This window comes from Saimiri boliviensis, chromosome 11 (genome assembly GCF_048565385.1).
Source record: "Saimiri boliviensis isolate mSaiBol1 chromosome 11, mSaiBol1.pri, whole genome shotgun sequence".
Classification (NCBI taxonomy): domain Eukaryota; kingdom Metazoa; phylum Chordata; class Mammalia; order Primates; family Cebidae; genus Saimiri; species Saimiri boliviensis.
Window position 1 is genome coordinate 68,015,417 of NC_133459.1, and position 23,915 is coordinate 68,039,331.

A 23,915-nucleotide genomic window follows, 5' to 3' on the forward strand; every position below is an offset into this window, starting at 1 on the left:
CTTACTTGAATATTAACAATAAGTGTAATTTCCCCAATTGATACCTGTCCCTTGTCCTGTATTCTGTTTCAGTTGGTGACTATCCATTCAGTTTGGTTACCAAGGCAATCAACATTTACTCTTTGTATTTGTTCAGCTTCCACATCAAATCAACAGTCGAGATACTGCTACCTAAATATTTCTTAAATCTATCTCACCTCTCCAGTCTATGGCTGGAGACTTTGTCAGACCTTCATCTCATCTCCTTACTGTTGTCTTAAACCAGCGTTTTCCTCCATTTTATTCCTCACACAGACAACAGTGACGCATTCCAAATATAAATATGACCAGACTATAACTGAAGTTAAGGAAGTTACCAGTCTCTAACTTCAGGGGAAAAAAACCATGCAACTTAGCATTGAAAGCTGAAATGAGGCCTCTACAGTCTGGCTATAGCCTATTTCTGCAATCTCTTGCTTCTTCTGTTCTCTTAGGAAGTATTCCTGAAACACAGAAGTTTTTCTTGCCTGTGGGTTCATGCTGTTTCCTCTGCCTGGCATGCTACTTTGCTTCATCTCAACTGTCACTTCCTCCCACAACCTTCATCATTCACTCTCTGGCACAGTTGTTCCACTCTCCTCCGTGCCTCCATATTACTGTATACAGTATACGAATCCAAAGTTGTACTTGCCAAACCTATGGCAGTTATTCATTATATATATATTTATTGAATGCTTACTCTGTTCCAGGAAAACAAGGGTGAATAAGAAAGACACTAATGTGTGTCTGCCTCCCCTACCAGAATACTGAACTATGTCTATTTAATCTTTGTTTCCATGGGAACTAGTACAGTGTTTAGTCCAAAGCTAGCTTCTCACTAAATATTTATTATAAATACTTATAATTTTGTAACAGTGAGTTACAGAAATATATGTGAAAGAGTGTATGAAAACACAGTAGAGAGACGACCAATCCTGCTTTGCTTGGGGGTCAGGGAAGTGCACCTGGTGGTAGAAGTGCGTTGCTGAAGACAAGACTAGAGCACAATCTACTGAGTTTTTAGATTAGAAATGGAAACTTAAAGAACAAGTCGCCGGGCGAGGTGGCTCAAGCCTGTAATCCCAGCACTTTGGGAGGCCAAGGCGGGTGGATCACGAGGTCAAGAGATCGAGACCATCCTGGTCAACATGGTGAAACCCCGTCTCTACTAAAAATACAAAAAAGTTAGCTGGGCATGGTGGTGCATGCCTGTAATCCCAGCTACTCAGGAGGCTGAGGCAGGAGAATTGCCTGAACCCAGGAGGCGGAGGTTGCGGTGAGCCAAGATCGTGCCATTGCACTCCAGCCTGGGTAACAAGAGCGAAACTCCGTCTCAAAAAAAAAAAAAAAAAAGAACAAGTCATGTGGCTAAGTATGGGTGGAGTCAGAATTCAAATCCAGGTCTATTTGATTCCAAAGTTTATAATCTACGTATTACCACTAACAGTGGAGAAAAACCTCCAGTTATACTATGAGCCATCTTCTCGCAGAGCTAGTCAAAAAAGTTAGGCCTTTTGTCCCTCACAACTGATCAGGGCCTAGAAGGGCAAAAACAAATATACACACGTATGTACAGATACATATACAAACCAGCTTATGCTAGCATGGAACTCTAGATTAATGCCATTCAACCTAGTTGTTCACGTACCACATTGATTACTCTCTATAGACAGAACCAGTATTTTCTTAAGTCAATTAACAAAAATTTTACCAACCACTAATTACTAAAAAGCAATAAAAGGAACCCGGCTTCAAAGGCACACCTGTGAACAAGCATGCTCATTCACACATATCCCTTGTCTTTAGCATAATAGAGATACCAGGAATTTACCCCAAATACCCAGAAACAATGAAGCTGTGTTGAAATTAAGAACATTTAAAGCTATGCTTTTATTTATTTTTTATTATGCTTTAAGTTCTGGGGTACACGTGCAGATCGTGCGGGTCTGTTACATAGGTATACACGTGCCATGGTGGTGGTTTGCTGCATCCATCACCCCGTTATCTACATTAGGTATTTCTCCTAATGCTATCCCTCCCCAATCCCCCCACCCCCTGCTATTCCTCCCCTAGGCCCCCACTCTCCAGGCCCCAGTGTGTGATGTTCCCCTCCCTGTGTCCAGCTTTCACATTTTTCTGTTTCATTCTGGGTGTTATTAGCTTGCTACCATCACATAAAGTAATCAAGGATATGTAAGTTAAATAACATTTTCATTTTAAAAGTTTTAATGCAAATTATTCTTGAATAGAGTAGGTATGGCTATGCCTTGGACACGCAAAGCAATAGCTGTTATTCCAGTAAAACAGATATAATCCCTTCCTTCTGAGACAATGACAGACATTAAGATAACCTTGCTTTTCCAAAGGGAAAAATGATTCCACACTTCTTTGTATAAATTGTTGTTTAAAAGATCTGTATTTTAAAAACAACAGCAGTGTTATTTGTTTTCTAGGATAAAATGCCTGGGTATTTATGGTAGTCACCCTCTTTCTGTAAGAAATAAAAGAGGTCTTCTCTGCAGCACATTCAGTACTGCTAAAATGTACTAGAAATAATTATAATTGTTTCCTTTTCCTATAGCTCCAATCTCACTTGATACTATCAGCACTTGTCCAGCATCATACCTGCCCTACCAACCCCACACCATCACTACTACCAGGGACCCTAAAGTCTTATTTGACTATAACATCTTCTCTTCTTTGCCCATGCTCTGCTGGTACCAACTGTTAATGATTTCTCCTCTTGGCTGTGTTACTCTGCTCACTTCTAACAGTGCCTTAATGAAGACTCATTATTTTTCATCTGAATGTTTTCTATTCTCCCACCTGCCTGTCTGTTAATAGTTGTTTCTTAAAAACAAAAATCTGAGTAAGTCACTACCCTGCATATGAATATCTAAGGGGCAGATGTCAGTGTGGAACAGTAGTACAGAATAGTTTCTTAAAGCACACAAATCTATGTGTTTAAATTATCTAAATCAAGGAAAAAAGTCTAGCGATAATTCTTTGGGAATGAAATGTGCTTTGCAGAGCCTTGTCTCTGCTATAGTATTTATTACATTGAATCTTATTTATAATCATTAGTTGGCTGTATACATGAGGAAGGGGATTCTTTGTTATTTATCTTTGAATCCTGGCTCTGTGCCTGTCAGTGAGTAGATGTTCAAGAGGTGCTCACTGAACACAAGCAGTTTAGGGGGAAGGGAAGTGGAAAGGAGAGAAGGGAGGAGGTAAGGAAAAAGGAGAAATAAAGGGAGGGAGAAGAAAGGGAAGGAAAGGAAAGGTAAATGAATGTCACAATTGGAAGCTTACAATTTCACCAAGTATGTATATCAAACCATTTTTACTTTCTTTTTTTACTGAGTTGGCTCTTTTCTAACAAAAAAAAAAAAAATAACTATTCACACTTGTTTTATACTAAAGAATTTTAAAACATTTTATTATAATATGCATGATATAATTATTTCTTTGAAACAACTTTCAAATGAACTGAACATCTTTAAAGGGAATCAAAGGAAGAACTTTTAAGAAACCAGCAATTCAGTGATGCCAACTCATTAGACAATCACTTCTTTTTCCTGGTGAAATCTACATGGGCCTACATATGGCATCAATAACCCTCTCACCAAATGTTTATGATTTATTATAAAGCTTTTCAGGAAAAGGATTTATCCTTTTTGAAAATTTATCCTTTTGAAAATTCACACACAACTAATACTTTTTTATTTGTGGTGAAAAACTATACAGCTTGTTTTATTTTTTCTGAGAAACTAAACTATGTTTGAGATATAGTCGTCTACATTTATGCCATTTTTATAATGTTCTTAATTTTCCAAGCATGAGTATGAAGATGTTAAATGATTTTTGCATTTATATGGCACTTCACTAACCACAAAGTGCTGTAACATATACCCATATTTTCTCTAAGCTCCTCTCTGTCAGTAGATGGTTGTTGAGTCTCAGTCTTCTGTAATTCTCCTGGGACCTTCAACCATTGTGAGGGCTCACTGGTTCCCTTGTCTTATCTACTCTCCCCTCCCAGGAAGCCATCAACTGTTGTCAGTTGTCACCATTATCTTTCCAAACCTCAGATCTGATAATTCAGAGGTGATAGTGTGCTCCTATAGAAATGGTTTTGTGGCCAGACATGGTAATCCCAACACTTTGGGAGGCCAACACAGGTGGATCACTTGAGATCAGGAGTTCAAGACCAGCCTGGCCAACATGGTGAAACCCTGTCTGTACCAAAAATATAAAAAATTAGCTGGGTATGGTGGCACACACCTGTAATTCCCAGCTACTCATCAGGCTGAGGCAGGAGAATCTCTTGAACCTGGAAAGTGGAGATGGTAGTGAGCTGAGATCATACTACTGCTCTCCAGCCTGGGCAACAGAGTGAGATTCCATCTCAAAAAAAAAAAATGGCTTTATACCCACACAGAACTAATTTTGAATGTTAGCTCTGGCACCTGCTAGCAATGTGATCTTGTAAAACTTACCTCCTGAGTTCTCTCATCTACAAAGTAAGGATAATAATACCTTCTTTACAACATTGTTGTGAGTTGAGACAATATACTTCAAAGTGTAGTTTAGTCACTTGCACCTATATAAAAGCCACACAAAAATGCTGACTACCTTGCTATTATGCCACTCTCCTACATAGAATATTCATGAAAGAATAACCATTTACTGAGAAGGTACAATGTGCCAAGCATTGTGTTGTACACTTTCCATACTACAGGAACTAGAGAAACTACACTACAGTCTTGTAATCACAAAACTCAGACATCCAAGTTTCAATAGGTATAAAGGTACAGAATGTTACAAAAGCATGCAGGTGGAGCATGCAAACCAGTCTTAATCTATGACCTGGAACTTGAACAAGGGAGTAGAGGGGAGGTGGGATAGGGTAGAGTGGAAAAGAACTCCAGTTGGAGATTTGGCAATTGCAAAGTCAAGAAAGAGCACAGCAGGTACAGAAACAGCTGCTGAATGTGGCTAGAGATGTGATGACACAGGACAGCAGAGGGGAGGTATGGAAGGAACAGGGGAAAGGGGGAATGGCAAGATGAGAAATTGGAGAGGCAAAGAGCCTTGAATGCCACATTAAGGAATTTGGACTCTCCTGAAGAGAGCAGACAACTACTGAAAAATTATGAGGAAGAGATGGACCTAATCACATTTGCTTTTTTCAAAGAAATATGCCATCACTTCCTTTCAGAGTGGCCAGTAACCTAGCCCGCAGATCCATACCTGGGGTTCAGGTGGTTTGCAAATTCCCTAAAATTGGTTGCAAATATGTGTATTTTTGTGGATGGATGCATGCACCTGTGCATATGTGTGTTCTCATAAATATTTTTCTGGAGATAGCAACTGAAAGGTTAACTCAAAATTGTGAAAAATGGCCGTCCAAGCACTTCCTACAGGATAAAGCTCAGACCCTTATAGTCTTTTGCATTCTGGCTAACACCCTCATTTTCCATTCCTTTCCACACAGTTTAGAATACAGCCACTTGCTTTTTGTTGTTGTTGCCATTCTGAATATGCTTCCGAGCCTTTCCTTCATATACAGCCTCTTGGGCTTCTCTGCACTTTCCAATCTTCTCCACCTCCCCATCCCTGTCTTCTACTCAGAAAACTACCCCTCTGTCTAAACATGGTTGAAGTGCTTCTTCTTTCTCCAGGCATTCTTTCGTGTTTCTTTCCCATTTTTAAAGAAAAGCACAAATTGAAGTCACAGAATTCTGGTGACCTGGCTAGAATGAGAGAGGGATAGACAAATAGACCAGTAGGCTAGAAACAGAAAGTCCAGAAACTAACCCACACTTAGGTAGAAATCAGATATACAAAAACGTTGTCTTGCAAACCAGTGGAGAAATAATAGACTTTTTTAAAATGATGCTGGAGGCTGGGCGCTGTGGCTCACACCAGTAATTTCAGCACTTTGGGAGGCCGAGGTGGGCTGATCACCTGAGATCAGTTCAAGAGCAGCCTGGCCAACATGGCGGAACCCCATCTCCCCAAAAATACAAAAAATTAGCCGGTGTAGTGGCGAGTGCCTGTAATGCCCGCTACCTGGGAAGCTGAAGTTAGAAAATCACTTGAACTGGAATAACTGGTCATCTACAAAAGGAAAAGAATGAATCCTTACTTCACATCATTCTCAAAAATAAATTTCAGATAGGTCATATCAAAGCATTAAAACATTTAGAAAAAAAGTAAATAATTTTACTCTCCAACTTTTGTGTATGTGTACTAGCAGATGTGTATTAGATTGTTCTTAACAGCATTGCTCATATTAGAGGAAAAAATGGGAAATAACGCAAAAGCTATGAACAGTAGAATGTATAAGAAAGTTGTGTAATATGAAGCATAAAGCTTCATATTATACGTCAACACTGAATACTGTTAATAACAGTATAAATGAAAAAGGAAAGTTGCAGGTGGAAACATACATTATTACTCCATCCACATAAACACACAAATCCAAACATTATATAAATTTTAGGATTATTAAACCTGTTATAAAAGTATAGACAGAAGTGAGGGAATTAGTAAAATAAAATTCAAGAAATTGGTTGCCTCTCAGTGGAGGCGGATAGAAGACAAAGGGATATGATTGTGAGGAGCATAGGGGAACTTTTTTCCACTGAATTGAGAAATATGGGTCTTTGTTTTATTATCATAATTTTAAAAAATACGTATTTCATACACTCTTGTGTATGTGTATTTCACAAGAAGAAATTTAAGAAGACAAAAACAATAATAAAATAAATACAGTTACTTGCAAAAGACACGGTTCCTCTCCTTGAGGAGCTCACGGTTTGGTGCTTGCTTCAGTTCCTGTGCCCTCCCTGTTCCACAGATTACTGTGTAACAGATTGCTTGCTTAACCGTTGTCTCACTTCTACATTCTTTGAGTTTATTCTGTTGAACTTTTGTTGTTTGTTTTTCTAAACTGCATGCTTAACTCATTCATTTTCAGCCTTTTGTCTTTTCTAATGCAAGCGTTTAAGGCTACACATTTACCACCAATTATTCTAGCTATATCACAGCATTTCTGTTATGTAATATTTTATTATTTAATTGTTTTATAATCTCCTTTATCATTTCTTCTTTGGTGCATGAGTTATTAAATTTTAGTTTGTAAATATATCACAATATAAATGTTTTTAAAGTTATTTTTTAGTTACAAACTTGTAACTCAATTGCATGATTGACCAAGAATGTGGTCTTTTTGTTATGAATTCTTTGGTGTTTGTTGAGACTTCCTTTACATCTAGTACATGGTCAATTATAAATTTTTATATGCATTTTTTAAAAATAGTAGTAGTTATGCTCAGTGTTCTATATGTGTCCTATAGGACAAGCTCATTAATTGTAGCCATTAGTTCTTCTATAGCTTTTTAAAATTTTTGTCTGTTTGTTAGTCAATTACTGAAAAATGTGTTAAGCTATCCTGCTATGATAATAATTTTGTAATATCTCCTTGAAGATCTGTCAAATTTTCCTTTAAATATATTCATGCTATGATACTAGATAAATTTAAAATCATTATATATTCCTGGTGAACTGAAGTCATTATTATTATATGGTCACTCTCTCTATAATAATATATTTTGCTTTAAATCAGTATTGCTCCATAAACTTTCTTTTAGTTAATTTTGACAGTTTTATGACTTTTCATCAAGCTTTGGGTGCACCACTGTTAAACAACATATACATTGCTTGTTTTTAATTTCAATCCACTCTGATAGTCTGTTTCTTAATTGGAGAAATTAATGTATATTTACTGATGGCAATTATTGATGTATTTGTATTAATGTATTTCACTCTATTCTTTATTCTTATCTGTCTTGGTACTTCTGAGTATTTTATTTTTTCCATTATATTTAGTAAAGTATTTTCCCCTTCTTTATCTCTTTCCATTTATTTTGTTCCTACCAACTAGAAATCATGTACTTTATTTTCATTTTTTAATTTGTTATTCTAGAAATGTGAACATACCACTTTGACTTAACATGAATATTTAACTTTGATCTAAAGTTAATCAGTATCTTTTCCTTCCTCCCAAACACTAGAAAAATCTGACAATGTTTGTAATCCAATTATTTTTCTCCTGTTATACATGCTTTTGTTGTTCAGAACTTCAGTCCTACATTGATTTTTCAATCTAACAATTATCCATTTCATTACTGTTTTATGTAGTCAATGTTTAGATGTAGCCACATATTTTTTTGTTTTTGTTTTAATTAATATTATTTCCTGCCACTCCAACCTCTCTTCTGGGTCATTTATTTTTTTTCTTATTAAAAAGTATCTTTTCTAATCTGCAATAAGGGTCTTAATGCTTTTAGAAAACAGTTAAAATTGGAAGTAATTTTTTAAAAGACTTATAAATATATATATGTACATATGTATATATATATATATATTTTTTTTTCACAGCTGCTTCAGTAGTCATTGGATAGTAAACTCTGTTTTGTCTGAAAAATTTATTTTTCCCCTTATTAAAAAAATAACTGGGCCGGGCGCGTTGGCTCAAGCCTGTAATCCCAGCACTTTGGGAGGCCGAGGCGGGTGGATCACGAGGTCGAGAGATCGAGACCATCCTGGTCAACATGGTGAAACCCCGTCTCTACTAAAAATACAAAATCTAGCTGGGCGTGGTGGCGCATGCCTGTAATCCCAGCTACTTAGGAGGCTGAGGCAGGAGAATTGCCTGAGCCCAGGAGGCGGAGGTTGCGGTGAGCCGAGACCACGCCATTGCACTCCAGCCTGGGTAACAAGAGCGAAACTCTGTCTCAAAAAAAAAATAAAAAATAAAAAATAAAAAATAAAATAACTGTAAGTAGATTATTTACTCTCAGTACTTTAGAGATTACATCTAACAAATTGCTGCTTTAATTGTTGTTATTGAGAAGACAGTCCTAATATTTGGTCTTTTGAAAATAATCTTTCTCAGACAACATTTAAGATCTATTACCTTTGATACTCTAAAATTTCATGTAAGTCTAGATGTAGATACCTTTTTAACTTATCTTGCTTAGAATTTGTTGGGCTTGCTCAATCAGAATATGGGTACCTTCTAACAATTCTGAAATTCCTCTGCTACCTCACCCATTTTATTTTCTACGCTTTCCCAGAATTCCAAAAAGACCTTCTTATCCTCCATGTCATTTAGGCAGTCTTTTAAATCCTACTTTTATTTCTTTAAACATATTAAATGAATTTATTTTACCTTCTGTGTTTCATAATTCTATTATATGCACCATCTATAGGCTTGATTCTTTGTTTTTCTGTAGCATCTCACTCAATTCAATTGTTTTATTATATATTTAGTGATTTTTAAGAAAATGATCTTATATTTTTGCAATGTCATTTGTGAGGCAAAGACCTAAATTTGAGGTTGAGTTCTTTGGCAGAGATTTGTATTTGCTTCTACCTGGCACTTGGGGCAATACTAACACAGGACCACTTGTAACTCTCAATTGGGTTTAAAGAAGCCCCATAGATATTGTGAATTCCAGTCTCTAACACAAGAGAGGTCAGGCTTCTGGATGGCAATTCCTAGAAGAGTCTTTTTTTTTCTCTCTCTCTCTGTCTGTCTTTTTATTATTTTTCTTTCCTTCCTTCTTCCTTTCCTTCCCTTTCTCCCTTGATTCCTTTGCTATTTCTATCTGTCCTTCATTCTTTCCCTTCCTTTCCTTCTTTTCTTCTTTTTTATCCCTCTTATTTTTTTCTTCTTTCCTTTCCTCCCTGTATTAGTATGTCTACATGCTGCTGATAAAGACATATCCATGACTGGGCAATTTACAAAAGAAAGAGGTTTTTTGGACTTACAGTTCTACATGGCCGGGGAGGCCATACATTCATGGTGGAAGCTAAAAGGTACATCTCACATGATGACAGACAAGAGAAGAGTTTGTGTAGGGAAACTCCCCTTTTAAAAACCATCAGATCTCATGAGACTTATTCACAATCATGTAAACAACATGGGAAAGACCATGATTCAGTTACCTCCCACTGGGCCCCTACGACAACACATAGGAATTATAGGGGCTACAAGATGAGATTTGGGTAGGGACACAGCCAAACCATATCATTCTGTGCTGTACTCTCCCAAATTTTATGTTCTCACATTTCAAAACCAATCATGCCTTGCCAACCGTCCCCCAAAGTCTTAACTCATTTCAGCATTAACTCAAAAGTCCACAATCCAAAGTTTCATATGAGACAAGACAAGTCCCTTCCACCTATGAGCCTGTAAAATCAAAAGCAAGTTAGTTACTTTCTAGATACAACAGGTGTACAGGTGTTGAGTAATTCCACCATTCCAAATGGGAGAAACTGGCCAAAACAAAGGGGCAACAGGCCCCATGCAAGTCTGAAATTTTAAAGCTCCAAAATAATCTCCTTTGATTCCATGTCTCATATCCAGGTCACGCTGATGCAAGAGGTGGGCTCCCACAGACTTAGGCAGCTCTGCAAGCGTGGCTGTGCAGGGTACGGCCTCCCTTCCAGCTGCTTTCATGGGCTGGCATTGAGTGTCTGCAACTTTTCCAGGCACAGAATGCAAGCTGTAGGAGGACCTACCATTCTGGAGTATGGAGGATATTGGCCCTCTTCTCACAGTTCCACTAGGCAGTACCCCAGGAGGGACTCTGTCTGGGGGCTCTAACCCCACATTTCCCTCTGCATTGTCCTTGCAGATTCTCCATGAGGGGCTTGCCCCTGCAACAAACTTCTGCCTGGGCATCCAGGCATTTCCATACATCTTCTAAAATCTAGTCAGAGGTTCCCAAACCCCAATTTTGGACTTCTATGTACTTGCAGGCTCAACACCACATGGAAGTTGCCAAGGCTTGGGGCTTGTATCCTCTGAAGCCATGGCCCTAGCTCTGCATTGGCCCTTTTCTGCACACAGCATGGGGTCCCTGGTCCTGGCCCAGGGGTCCATTTTTTTCCTCTGGGCATGTGGTGGGAGAGGCTGCCGCAAAGGTCTCTGACATACCCTGAAGACATCTTCCCCATTGTCTTGGTGATTAATATTCAGTTCCTCATTACTTATGCAAATTTATGCAGCTGATTTGAAAGGCCTGCCCCCATGATTCAATAACCTCCCACCAGTTCCTCCCACAACATGTGAGAATTATGGGAGCTACAGGATGAGGTTTCTGTGGGGACACAGCCAAACTATATCACTCCCTTTCTTCATTCTTCTCCATTTCTTTTTCTCCTTTTCTTTCCCTCCTTCTCTCCTTTCCTTCCTCCCTCCCTCCCTCCCTTCCTTCCTTCATTTTCTTCCTTTTTCACACTTCACTCAAAGCCAAGACTGAGAAATACATGTATCCTCTGTTAAATCCCTTTGCAGACCCGGTTTTTTTCTAGTTCACTCACTGCGGGTGGTCTCTAAGCCAATCTTCCACTCTGTTCAGATTCCAAGCAGTCTTCTATCCTTCCACTTTCTGTATCTTTAACTTAGGCTTAAGCCATCAAGGACCAACCGACACCACCAGAGTGAAAGCTAAATCTAGAATCATGTAAGTCTATGTGTTAATGTTCTTGTTATTCTGGAATTCAAAGAATTGCCTCAAATTATAGTCAGAGCTCATTTTATACAATAAAGCAGTGGGTGAATGTGAGTGTGTGTAGTTTTGCTATACCAAAAGGTTACTCTTTAAATATTTAGTTCACCATATTTCTGAAACAGAAATTGTTATCTTTTCACACCTTTATCTTTAGTGCTGAAGACAAATCATAGCATGTAATAGATATTCAATAATATATTTTAGATGCATATAGATGCTGTAGACTCAGACCATTCACTCCAAGATTCAAGTCTCCTCATGTTACCAAGCAAATATCTGAAATTAGTTTGAGCTACATATTCTTTGAGTTGGGATTATCTTTAGAGGTTTCAACAAAGGTATGACATTACTGCCTCTTTAGCCTTCATCTGGCTAACTTCCTGTGGCTCTCTGGTGGTCCACATTTCCTAGGGATACTTCCATAAATCAACTCAAACCCCATCAACCTTAAAATCTGGTGCAGATATCCTACCTGTGCATTTTCATTACAAATGATATTTGTCCCAACCTTAATTTCAACTAATTAAAACTTAAATAAATGTCTGAATATTAAAGTACGTTAATGCCTGAATATGAAAATATATTAATGTCTGAATAATAAAGTATAAAGAATCTGGGCTCAAGTGTAGTTGTTTCCCCTGTACTTAGTATAGTATCTAGCTTGTAGCAACTATCAATAAACGGGTTTTCATGAATAAATGAATGGAATCTTTTGGAATATACATTTTTATCTCCAAATGTATTCTTATTTTCTACTTTTGAGGCTTTTTTCTTTGTATTAGCTCTCAGGGAAGACACCTAACTGCTGTGTTTCAGTTCTAAGTGTTTACTTTGGAGTCAGTAATTTATATTGTATACTTTTCTTAAACCAATTTCTTCAGAGTTAAATTGCTTCCATTAGCTCCAGAAAAAAAGAACACTTTAGTACACAAATATTTTAAGACTCAAAACAATTGTATTGTTTTTGAAATGTAAAATACCATTAGCAAATGAAAGACAGGATAACCATGCCTTCAATTCAAGTCTTTGAAAATCACTGAGAAGTTTACCATGACCACTAACAGTTTTACTCTAATTATAATGGCTATCAATTATATTTGCCGAATTCTATACTGAAGAATTATAGGTACTTTATAATCATCCCTCATTTCAATTAAAAACCTGAATCTTGAAAGAGCTGTTAAAATACCCTTTTTTTGCCAATTTGTAGACATCATAGTTTTTGTTAAGAATTCACTATTTTATATATGAAATTTAGATTCCTTTGAGATTGTTTACCTTTATCTGAGGCTTCCAATCTGGTGAACTACTACTCTCAGCTGGTATTTAGGACTCTCATTATCTGCCTTTTAATTAAAAGTATTTCCTCAGTATATACTATGTACAGCACACTGTACTTGTCACTTTGGTGTAAAGAAAGAAGAAACATGTTAATACCAAGATCAATCTGGCATGATTCCTGCCTCCATCACCTAGAAAAGTAAAAGATAGATTATTATATAGGTGTGACTCTATATCTGATACATAAATATTAATAATGGCTAACAGTTATTGAGCTTTGCTATGTGACAAACATAGTCTTACATTTTCACAAGCACCGTATTTCATCAAATGTAAGGCCATTGATTATGAGACATACCAATATTGTAGTACCATTAAGGAAGAAAAAAAGACTTCTTAAAAATGGTAGCTTACTCCCAACTGTAGGATACATCCCAAACATCAAAGATGTTAATGTGTGAAGAAATATGTGACTTAGAACTGATGAATGTATTAATTCATATAATTCTTTCAACAACTCCTCAAGTTAGCTAATGTATTGTTCTCAGTTTATAGGCAAGGAAACTGATGAGTTCAAAGATGTTAAGTAACTTGACCAAGATGATGGGTTCAAAGATGTTAGGTAACTTGACCAAGATTACACAGTAGTAAATAGATGAGTGGAGATTGAACACACATCAGTCTCATTCCAAATACCATATTCTTAGCTTCTACACCAAGGAGATCCTGGATTCTTTTTGTTATAGGCTGTTCAGAAGTTTCTGTGTCTTTTCTTTCTGATGCGACTTCATTTAAAGTTAAAAAAGAATACTTGGAACTATTAATACTGGGACTATTAATTCTTGAGCACACACTAGAATTTAGTTGAGATGATAAGTAAATTTATATAAGAAACAAATTGTGTTTTGAAAATCATTAGCATGAACATGGCTTGAAATGGTTATATAATAGTAATCAGACTAGAGTTGTTAGTAAATCTTACCAAAATCAGTCCTAAGACAATTGATTTTTTAAATTTATGAATCTATAACTGACCACACTGCCTGCAGATATAGACATAATAGTCATAACTGAATGATAGAGACTGGAATAAATTATAAATTAACTTTTACCGTGAGTGTAGGCATCTGTTTCTGATTCATTTAGAAGGAAAATTAATAGTGGGAACTATCCATCAAAGTATGCATCTGAGTTCTCTTTTTAAGGTTTTATGAAAAGAAACAGCAACATTTATATCTAAAATATTGACAATTAATTCTACACTGTACGAAGTGTTGCAGAAAGTCTTTGTAAGGCACCAAACATGACCCAAAGTAAGAAACTGCTTATTTCATGTTAAGTAACAATCAGCCCAATTCATTTTTTAAAGGCTAATGAGTTAAGAAATAACAACCATGTGCTACATTGTTTTTGCCTATAAACAATGAATTACATGTCAGAACAAATGGTAGTTAAATGTACTGTAGGCCAATTTCATAGTCATGGATACCAGACTTCATCTGTAGAAATTCAGCAAAATAGAATTAGAAATGTCAAACAGAAAAGATCTCATTAAGATAATTCTTCCAGAAATGAATCAAAAATTTATGTCCCAGCTGTTCATATCTGGCAGGAGTCAGGATGAATTAGACAGAGCTAAACCATCTAATTTATGGTTTCTCAAAATATGATACTGCAAACACCTATGTCAAAGTTTCCAGGTCACTGATGTACTTGTTAAAAATGTAGATTGTTGACCCCCTTCCTGGGCCTATTTGGGTAAAGTTCAAGAATTTATATTTTAAATCATTGCATCACTATTACTTTAATACTTGGCTCTTTTTCACCTAACATTTTAGACTGATGGCAGAAATGAAACAATTACAAGTGATTTTGTTCATCAAATATCAAAGGTTAAATGTCTCGTGTACCAGATATTTATGAAACAATTGGGGGAGGGGACACAAAAGAAATGTGAGCTCAGGTATTCCAGTGTATTGCAGTTCTTGCATCTCAGGTAAACAACTGTTTGATATGATTAAATTAAAATGATACTCACGAAATCTAATGTGGTCACAGAAAAAGAGAACTGAGGTAATCCTGGTAGCTGTAAGAATAGAAAAGAAGGGACAACTTCAGAAGTTACTTAAAAGAAAAAGCAGTCAGTGGGGATTCAGTGGCAAACTGAATGTGAGTGGTAAAAGAAGGGGCAAAATATAATATCTTGGGTTTGAGTCCAGGTAGCAGAAAATAGAGGCACTAACATGGGAACTGAATGGGAAGCCATTCAGAAACAATTGAGAAGATGAGTATGGAAGAAAGTGAGGCTTTTATAACGAGCTCTTTTACTACTATGTATACAAAGATGGTGACTTTAATTTCGTTACTGAGTTTGTGAATGAATTTAACCAAATTGAGATCTAATTAATGATTATTTTCTATTACAGCAATTGTTCAACTGTCAAGCTCTACGAAAACTAAGTATTCCTGATAATGACCTTTCAAATCTGCCAACCACTATTGCTAGTTTAGTTAATCTTAAAGAACTCGACATCAGTAAAAATGGTAAGATTCTTCTCTCATCATAAAATATCTTGAATTATTTTTACTAAAAATGTCCTCTCTTAACAAATAATCTAAAATAACTTTTACTTTGATTTTGTTGCAACTGTAGTTTAAATTTGTTGTAAAGTTAAATCCTAAATTGTAAGTCCAAGACAGAAGTCCTCTTTCTCCTCCTCTTATTAATGCACTTGACTCATTCAAGCCTTGTTTTCCTCTGCATTCAGATTTGTGGTCTGATCTTTTCTAGAATATTTTACTGCCCTCACAAAGCTGACTTCTCTCATTCTCAGAGTAAAATTTTTTCTCAACATGTATAAAATATTACCTGCATAAGAAGGCCTGCCTGTTCACCTGACTTGAAAATATACTCTTAATTTCTCTTACTGGACTTCCAGTTTTTTTCCCCTAGCACTAACTAGCTCACAATATTATATAATTCATTTATTTCTCCTGACCAAAAATGTACACTCCATTTTGTAACAGGAGGAATTTTTCTTTGTTTTGGTCACTGATGTATCCCAAACATCTAGAGCAATGCCTAATGAATAAAAGAAATTTAGTAGTTTCTGTTATATTTCTGGACAGAGTTGTATATCTGGTGTTTTTGTTGATGATGATGCTGATGTTGATTCAGCTTGATCATATTTTCTTTTGAGTATTTATAGGAGTGACTTAGGGCTTCAGAAAGTCTCTTGCATCCTTGTTCATTCATGAAATCTTCATTTTCTTCCAAATGAACTCAGCTCTCCCTTTTATTAGCAAGGATCAGTCAAAAACAGTTATGTCTAAGTACAATGAAGATATAAAATATGACCCCTTCCTCATTAAGGTAGTTGGTTAAACTTCCCATGTGTGCAACTATGTGAACAAGTAGTGCTTTGGTTGTTTATTTGGTTTTATTTAGTGCTGAGGAGACAGGCAGGCAGGTATGAACAAAACAGATCCTGCCCTCATGAAGTTTACATTCTAGTGGGTTGCCCATTAAACAAGTAATTATGGACGATTAAATAAGCAATTTTATGTAAAGATACACTCAACACAAAGGGTATGCATAGAGGAGGATGTTATCCAGTCTTTGTAGTTAGTTAGGAAAGGTTTTCCTAAGAAGTAATAACCAGATAGGACCGAAAGAATCGCCACACTGTCTTCCACAATGGTTGAATTAATTTACACTCCCTCCAACAGTGTAAAAGTGTTTCTATTTCTCCACATCCTGTCCAGCATCTGTTGTCTCCAGATTTTTTAATGATCGCCATTCTAGCTGGTGTGAGATGGTATCTCAATGTGGTTTTGATTTGCATTTCTCTAATGACCAGTGATGATGAGCATTTTTTCATATGTTTGCCGGCCTCCTGTATGTCTTCTTTTGTAAAGTGTCTGTTCATTTCCTTTGCCCATTTTTGAATGGGCTTGTTTGTTTTTTTCTTGTAGATCTGTTTTAGTTCTTTGTAAATTCTGGATATCAGCCCCTTGTCAGATGGGTAGACTGCAAAAATTTTTTCCCATTCTGTTGGTTGCCGATTCACCCTACTGACTGTTTCTTTTGCCGTGCAGAAGCTGTGGAGTTTGATTAGGTCCCATTTGTCTACTTTGGCTTTTGTTGCCATTGCTTTTGGCGTTTTGGTCATGAAGTCCTTGCCTACGCCTACGTCCTGAATGGTTTTGCCTAAAGTACCAGCCACTCCAAAAACATACCAAATGGCAAAAGAACATCAAGGAGCATTTTTTTCAATGTTTGTTAGCCATTTGTTGGTCTTCTGTTGAAAAATGTCTGTTCATATCCCTTGTCCACTTTTTAATGGAGTTCTTTAGAGGTGGCATTGTTGAGTTGTTTGAGTTCCCTGCAAGTTCTGGGTATCAGTCCTTTGTCAGATGTATAGTTTGCAAATATTTTCTCACATTTTGCAGATTGTCTTGATTATTTCACTGTGCAGAGGCTTTTTAGTTTAATTGTCTCAATGTCTCTTTTTGGTTTTGTTAATTGTGCTTTAGAGCACAAAAGCTCAAAAGGTCTTGGGTCATGAATTATTTGCTTAGTTCAATGTCCAGAAGTGTGTTCTCTAGATTTTCTTCTAGTATTTTTATAGTTTCATGTTTACATTTAGGTCTTTAATACAGTTTAAGTTGAGTTTTGTATATGGTGAGAAATAAGGGTGAGTTTCATTCATTGCATATGGCAATCCAGTTTTTCATGAACCACTTATTGAAAAGAATGCCCTTTCCCCAGTGCATGTTCCTGTCAACTTTGTCAAAGATCAATTGGCAAAGATATGTTGCATTATTTCTGGGTTTAATTCTATTCTATTGATCTATGTATTTATCTTTATACAAGTAGCATGCTGTGTTTGTAACTATAACCTTGTATATAATTTGGGAGTCAGTTAATGTGATGTTTCCATCTTTGGTATTTTTGCTCAGAAATGTTGTATCTATTTAGGCTCTCTTTTAGTTCCATGTGAATTTCAGGATTGGTTTTCCCAATTCTGTGAAAAATGGCATACATATTTTCATATGGATTGCACTGAGTCTGTACATTGCTTTTGGCAGTATAGTCATTTCAATAATATTTATTCTTCCAATCCATGAGATTGGGGTGTTTTCCCATTTCTTTGGGTCATCTGAAATTTGTTTCACCAGTGTATTGTAGTTTTCTTTGTACAAATATTTCACCTCCATGGTTAAATAGATTCCTAGGCATTTTATTCATTTGCAGCTATTGTAAATGGGATTGCTTTCTTGATTTGTTTCTCAGCTTGATTGTTATTGGTGTAGAAATGCTATTGACTTTTGCACATTAATTTTGTATCCTGAAACTGTTGAATTCCTTTCTCGAATCTAAGCATTTTTTGAGGAGTCTTAAGGGTTTTCTAGGTATAAGATCATATCAATAGTAAATTGAGATCATTTTACTTTCTCTTTTCCAATATAAATGCCTTTTATTTCTTTCTCTTGGCTGATTGCTCTGGCTAGAACTTCTAATACTATGTTGAATAGAGTACTGCAAGTGAGCATTCTTGTCTTGTTTCGGTTCTTAAAGGAATTGCTTTCAGCTATTCCCAATTCATTGTGATGTTGGCTGTGGGTTTGTCATATATGATCTTTATTTTTTTCAGGTATGTTCTTTCTATGCCTAGTTTGTTTAGGGTTTCTAACATAAGGAGAGGCTGAATTTTGTCAAATGCATTTTCTGTATCTATTGAGATGATCATATAGTTTTTACTTTTTTATGTAACGGATTACGTATGGTTTTTACTTTTGTTAATGTAGTGGATTACATTTATTGATTTCTCTATTTTGAACCATCTTTGCACACCTTAAATAAAACCAGCTTGATCTTTTTGATATGCTGTTGGATTTGGTTTTCTAGTATCTTTGGGGGGATTTTTGCATCTGTGTTCACAGGGATATTGTTCTGTAGTTTTCTTTTATTGTTGTGTCCTTGTCTGGATTTGGTAACAGGATAATACTGACTTTGTAGAATCAATTAGGGAGGATTCCCTACTTCTCAATTTTTTAGAACAGTTTCATGAAGATTGGTACCAGGTCTTCTTTGTAGATTTGAAAGAATTTCACTCTGAATCCATTTTATTTTTGGGGAGATGCTTTATTACTGATTCAATCTCACCACTCATCATTGATCTGTTCAGGATTTCTATGTATTCCTGGCTTAATATTGAGAGGTTGTATTTTTCTAGGAATTTATCCATTTCCTCTACAATGTTTAGCCTGTGAGCATAGAGTTATTTAAGATAGTCTCTGATTATCTTTTATATCAGTTATTATGTATCCTTTCTTATTTCTGATTGTCTTTATTTGGATCTTCTCTCTCCTTTTCTTGATTAGTCTAGCTTGTGATCTATCAATTTTCCTTCCTTTTAAAGAACCAACTTTTAATTTCATTGATTCTTTGTATTGTTTTCATTGTTGTCCTCAATATTATTTAGTTCTGCTCTGATTTTTGATATTTCTTTTCTTGTGCTGTGTATTTTGTTTGCCTTTGTGTTTCTAGCTCCTTGAGATAAGATGAGGTTAGTTTGTGACCTTTCTATTTTTTTAATATAAGAAGCATTTAATACTACAAACTTCCCTCTCCGTGTTACTTTTGCTGTATTCCAGAAGTTTTGGTACGTTGTGTCTCCAGTTTCATTCATTTCAAAAGATTTTTTTAAAATTTTTTGTCTTAATTTCATTATTGACCAAATACTGTTCAGGAGTACATTGTTTAATTTCCATTTATTTGTGTAGTTTTGAGAGTAATTTTTTGTATTGATTTCTAGTTTTATTCCACTGTGGTCTGAGAATATACTTAATATGTTTTCACTTTTTTAAAATTTATTGAGACTTGTTTTATGGCTTGCCATATGGTCTATCTTGGAGAATGTTCCCTGTGCTGATGAGAGGAATATATATTCTGCAGTTGTTAAATAGAATGTCCTGTATGTCTACTAGGCCCATTTGCTCTAAAGTCCAATTGAAGTCCACTGCTGCTTTGTTGATTTTTCTATTTTCAATAATTTAAGTTTTGTGAGTGAGGTGTTGTAGTCCCCCACTATTATTGTATTCCATCTATATCCATTTTAGGTCTAGTAATGTTTGTTTTAGAAATCTGGGAGCTCCAGTGCTGAGTGCATATATTTGTAGAATTATTACATATTCTTCTATAATTAATTCCTTTATTATATAATGATATCTTTCTCTTTTGTTTTCACTGATTTGGTTAAAGTCTGTTTTGCCTGACATTAAGTATATCTACTCCTACTCTCTTTTAGTTTCCATTTGCGTAGAATATCTTTTCTCATCCCTTTACCTTCAGTCTGTAAGTGTCTTTGCTTACCAGTAAGGTGAATTTCTTGTAAGCAGCATATAGTTAGTTAATGTTGCTTAATCCATTCTACCAATCTATATCTCTTAAATGGAACATTTAATTCATTTACATTCAAGATTAATATTGATTTGTGAGGTTTTATTCCTGTTGTAATGTTGTTATCTAGTTGGTTTGTGGCTTGTTTCCATATAGTAAAATGTATTATTCTTTATTTGGGAGGAGATGTTTTATTGCTGATTCAATCTCACTACTCATCATTTAGGTGTAATTTTACAAATTATTTAAGAAAGTCTTTCCTACTCTAATATCACAAAGATATTTTCTATATTTGTTTTAAAACTGTTAGTTTTTATTTTCACATTTGGATATTTAATTCATTTGCAACTTATTTCTATGCTCCGTATGATCAAAATTTATCTTTTTCCATGTGAACAGATGATTAATTGTTCCAGTAACATTGTTTGGTCTCTTGTTTCCCCACTGATTTGTAATTCTCCCTTTTTTATATTAAAAAAAGATTTTCCCCAAACTATTTATCCTGCTCAAATGCCTTATTTGACTATCCCTTTGCTAAGAATATTAGACTATAATGATTAGTAAAATTACAACATTTTACTAATCATTATAGTCTAATATTCATTCTTAACATCTGAAAATACAAGTCCACATTTTTTCAGTTTTCATTTTCAAAACTGTTTTGCCATTTTTTTGTTATAATGCTTTAAGTTCTGGGATACATAGGCAGAACATGCAGGTTTGTTACATAGGTATACACATGCCATAGTGGTTTGCTGTATCCATCCCCTTATCATCTGCATTAGGTATTTCCCCTGTTTGCCCTCCCCAATCCCCCCAACCCCTGCTATCCCTCCCCTAGTATCCCTATCCCCCAACAGGCCCCAGTGTGTGATGTGTCCCCTCCCTGTGTCCCATGTGTTCTTATTGTTCAACACCCACTTATGACTGAGAACATGCAGTGTTTGGTTTTCTGGTCTTATGTTAGTTTGCTGATAATAACGGTTTCCAGCTTCATCCATGTCCCTGCAAAGAACATGAACTCATCCTTTTTTATGGCTGCATAGTATTCTGTGGTGTATATGTGCCACATTTTCCTTATCCAGTCTATCATTGATGGGCATTTGGGTTGGTTCCAAGTCTTTGTTATTGTAAACGGTGCTGCAATAAACATACATGTGCATGTATCTTTATAACTGAATGTTTTATAATCCTTTGGGTATATACCCAGTAATGGGATTGCTGCATCAAATGGTATTTCTAGTCCTAGATCCTAGGGAATTGCCACACTGTCTTCCACAATGTTTGAACTAATTTACACTCCCATCGACAGTGTAAAAATGTTCCTATTTCTCCACATCCTCCCCAGCATTTATTATCTCCTGATTTTTTAATAATCACCATTCTAACTGGTATGAGATGGTATCTCAATGTAGTTTTGATTTGCATTTCTCTAATGTCCAGTGATGATGAGATTTTTTTTATATGTTTGTTGGCTGCATAAATGTCTTCTTTTGCAAAGTGTCTGTTTATAACCTTCACCCACTTTTTGATGGGGTTGTTTTTTCTTGTAAATTTGTTTAAGTTCTTGTTATTGTTTTTTGTTTTTGTTTTTGTTTTTGCCATTCTTGATACTTAATTCTTCCATAGGAATATGAGGTTCAACTTGTTGAGGTGCATAATCTATTGGAATTTTTTAAATTGGCTTTAATTGAAAGATTAATTTGGTAAGAGTTGGTATCTTTGGCATGGTAAATGTTGTAATTCATGAACATGGTATTTCCCTTTATTTAAGTCTTATTATGTGTTTTTCAATAAAACTTTGTGACTTCCATAAAGAATATGTACACATTTTATTAGCATTATGATTAAGTACTTTCAGTTGTTAGTTTTACAAATTGTATCACTTTTTAAGAAATACGTTTTCTAATTCTGGTTGATCCTTTGTAGAAACGTTACTAGCTTTGATGTTTTGATTATACATTGAGCTACAGAGCTGAATGTAAATTCTAATTTGTATCCAGCAGATTCTTTTGAATCTTTATTATAAAATCATTTCATCTACCTGTGACAATATTCTTTCTTTCTAATCCTATACCTTTATTCTTCTTGACTCACTTTTTCATAAATTACAATCTACTTAGGAAATAATTTACTTCATCACACTGTTTTTTTATTTATTTTCACATATTATCCACAGTCTTCTCTTTTATAAATCTCTAGTATATCTGTAACTCTTTTCTCCATTACATTCCTAACACTGTTTCACGCCATTTATCTTTTGGTCTTTTTAGCCACCTTGCCAGAGGTTTTCTATTTTATTAATCTTTCAAATAATACTATTTTGGCTTGTTGGTCTTTTCTATTATTTGTTTTGTTTATTTGTTTGTTTTCCAACTCATTAATTTCTATTTCTACTGCAGGTATCATTATTATGTCCCTTCTTCTACTTTCTGATGGTTTACTCAATTGTTTTCTGTGCTCTAATACATTTGGGACCTTTGGACTCATTGTTTTTATTGAAATACATTGCAGACTATATGGTTTTGATGATACTAAGTTCTTTTTAGTTAATTCCTTTCACATCGTGGCCAAGTATGTTGTTAATTTTTTAAATGTTTCTTCTTCCTTATAATAAAAATACATATTCTTTTATTATTAGGTATAGGCTAGAGATCTATTAATGGTACACTTTATTGTCCATTATATTTTGAATTTATCTAAGACAAATACCATATATTTATGATTTTTACATACTTGGAACATTGACTATATAGGTATATATTCAGTACATGGAATATATACCTACTTGGAGCATTAAAAACACCTAATGAGCTGAAAATAAATGAACTGGAAAATGAGACTTAAATCTTTTATATTCAGTAAAACTAATATTCTTTATTTTAAAAAAATAAGTATATTTACTGACCTTTCTAAAGAAATTTTGATTAATTTTACTAAAACCTGGATAGCTAGCCAGCTATCTAGAGAAAATATATAAATATCTGCATTTCATGTAAATTATTCTTGCTCTCTAAACTCTTTCTGTTCCCTAATTATATGCAGCAATCCATGGGTAAATACATCAGCTTTCTATGCCAATGAATTTTTATCCACAATTCCTCTCATCTTAATTCAACAGTAAAATAAAACTTTTACGTGCATCAGAGATTAATGCATTTCATGATATTATGATTTCTAAATAAATAGTCCATGCATGTTTGTGAAGAGCATACCTGGTCATAATGAAGTAAATTGTTTTGTTTATAAGATAAAGCAAGATAATGAATTATAAGATTTAATTAGGCAGTGATTCTATTTCAAGTCTGATTGTTGATTTGTCATTGCTTTGTAAAGACTATGACACTATAATTTAAGGACTTTAATGAAAATGAATTAATATGAAAGCTCTTCCTAATTCTGCAGCAATTAAGTGATTTTTCTCTCATCCACTGAAACTTATTTCTGTACGAGAACGGATTTGCACAGCATCATAGTGGCAAAAAAATCATTATTGTTAGTTATAATGAAAGGCAATCAGAATTGGAGGCATTATTATGTGTTTTACCCGCTTGCCAACTATTCCACTCCTTCCCTCAAATACATGAAAAATAATGAAGACAAATCATATCCTCTACTTG

General features: G+C 35.1%; 1 protein-coding gene across 11 annotated transcripts in view; it reads left to right on the forward strand.

Annotated features, from left to right (window-relative positions):
* The window catches only part of LRRC7 (leucine rich repeat containing 7), a 565,757-nt gene that overhangs the window by 228,068 nt on the left and 313,774 nt on the right, over nt 1-23,915 (forward strand). For all 11 annotated transcript variants that reach the window (XM_039474488.2, XM_074381010.1, XM_074381009.1 and 8 more), the window contains one exon: nt 15,317-15,434. In XM_039474488.2, the coding sequence (XP_039330422.1) occupies nt 15,317-15,434 (118 nt within the window). The remainder of the gene's footprint in view (nt 1-15,316; nt 15,435-23,915) is intronic.